Source organism: Ciona intestinalis, chromosome 7, assembly GCF_000224145.3.
Source record: "Ciona intestinalis chromosome 7, KH, whole genome shotgun sequence".
NCBI classification, from domain to species: Eukaryota; Metazoa; Chordata; class Ascidiacea; order Phlebobranchia; family Cionidae; genus Ciona; species Ciona intestinalis.
The window spans coordinates 2,026,348-2,027,877 of NC_020172.2; the positions used below are offsets into that span (position 1 = coordinate 2,026,348).

Genomic DNA, 1,530 nt, shown 5'->3' on the forward strand with positions numbered 1-1,530 from the left:
CATATTCAGCAACTAACGTTATGTCCAAGTTTCTCAAAACATCCGCATCTTCAGTTGTAAGGTTGCCAGGATATTTATATCCTTTAACTTTGCAATCTACTTCTTCCCAGATTGTGATGAGACAATCAATTGCGTGAGGTCCATTAAACGAATCACAATTTTCAGGAAAAACTAAAATAAAACAAAACTTGATGTCAAATGGTCTTAACAACAATGCTGCCAAAACATGTACAAACCAATTCCATAACATTCCAATGCTTTATCTGTATCACCATTATCAGCTTCCATTCGAAGCAATTCAAAATTAATTCCAACATCACTGTAAAGATACAAATTAGAATTGTAATATGCATCAGTAATAAACTAAACAATGCTTACTCTAAGTTAAGTAAATCTAAAGCTTCTTTTTCAGCATGATCTAATTTAACTGGAGCTTTTGTTCCTTCACTTAAACAACCACTTGATTCCCAAATAGTAGTAAGGCATTCAACACTGTGTGGCCCATCATGAGAGGCACAATTTTCAGGAAATACTACAAATCAGGTTAGAGAGTAAATCATTTATCAATAACACTGGGTGGGTTCAAGTTTCATAAGTAAAGTGTAACATTATACAAACAATATTATTAAAAAAATATTATTTAAACTAAAATCCTATAAACTCACCCAAGCCATAACAATTCAATTGATTATCTGCATTTCCACCATCAGCTGATAATTTCTCAATTTCCATGTTTGCTCTTACACCTCTGTTTTCATATTGTTAATTATAGAATATAAGGTAATAGAATAAAAATTACCCTAAATCCAGATTTTTAAAAATATTTAAATCTTCACTTGAAAGATCACCAGGATATCCAAGACCTTTTACTTTACAACCAACTTCTTCCCAGATTGTGATGAGACAATCAATGGAATGAGGGCCATTAAATGAATCACAATTTTCAGGGAAAACTGAAATAAAACAAAATTAAGAGCAGCTTGTACCAACATCAATACTATTAAAACATATACAAACCAACTCCATAACATTCCAATCCTTTATCACTATCACCACCATCAGCCTCAGTATGAGTAGTTTCATAATTATTGCCAATATCACTAGAAAGAGCACACAAAGTTTATAATATACAACGGAATTAAGCAAAAACGTTACTCGAAATTAAGTAAATCCAAAGCTTCTTTTTCAGCTGCATTTAATTTAAATGGAGCTTTTGTTCCTTCAGCTAAGCAACCTTTTGATTCCCAGATAGTGGTAAGACATTCCACACTGTGTGGTCCATTATACGAAGCACAATTATCGGGAAATTCTACAAATCAAAAGATTCAGAAGTAAAGCCTAATTATTTATCAATACCTTTGGATAGGTTAAGTTTTAGAATTGTCGGGTGTTATACAAATATTGTCACTCAAAATTTTGTATTTAAATTACAATCTTAAAAATTACAACTTACCAATGCCATAACAATTCAATTGATTATCTGCATCTCCACCATCAGCTGATGATTTCACACCTTCCATGTTTGCTCTA

At 31.9% G+C, this 1,530-nt stretch overlaps 1 protein-coding gene across 1 annotated transcript; it reads right to left on the minus strand.

Annotated features, from left to right (window-relative positions):
• Positions 1-980: 980 nt before the first annotated feature.
• On the minus strand, positions 981-1,522 carry LOC113474342. The gene is made up of 3 exons (XM_026834962.1): positions 1,454-1,522; positions 1,156-1,309; positions 981-1,100 (listed from the first exon to the last, which is right to left on the minus strand). The coding sequence occupies exons 1-3, from the start codon at positions 1,518-1,520 to the stop codon at positions 1,001-1,003; spliced, it is 321 nt and encodes a 106-aa protein (XP_026690763.1). The 5' UTR covers positions 1,521-1,522; the 3' UTR covers positions 981-1,000.
• Between the last annotated feature and the right edge of the window lie 8 nt (positions 1,523-1,530).

Bases quoted from the DNA above. Each gene is read 5' to 3' on its own strand.
- LOC113474342 (XM_026834962.1), bottom strand. From the start codon at position 1,520: ATGGAAGGTGTGAAATCATCAGCTGATGGTGGAGATGCAGATAATCAA. The intron at 1,310-1,453 runs GTAAGTTGTAAT...TTTGATTTGTAG, and splicing joins ATTGAATTGTTATGGCATTG to AATTTCCCGATAATTGTGCT. The intron at 1,101-1,155 runs GTAACGTTTTTG...TGCTCTTTCTAG, and splicing joins TTGGATTTACTTAATTTCGA to TGATATTGGCAATAATTATG.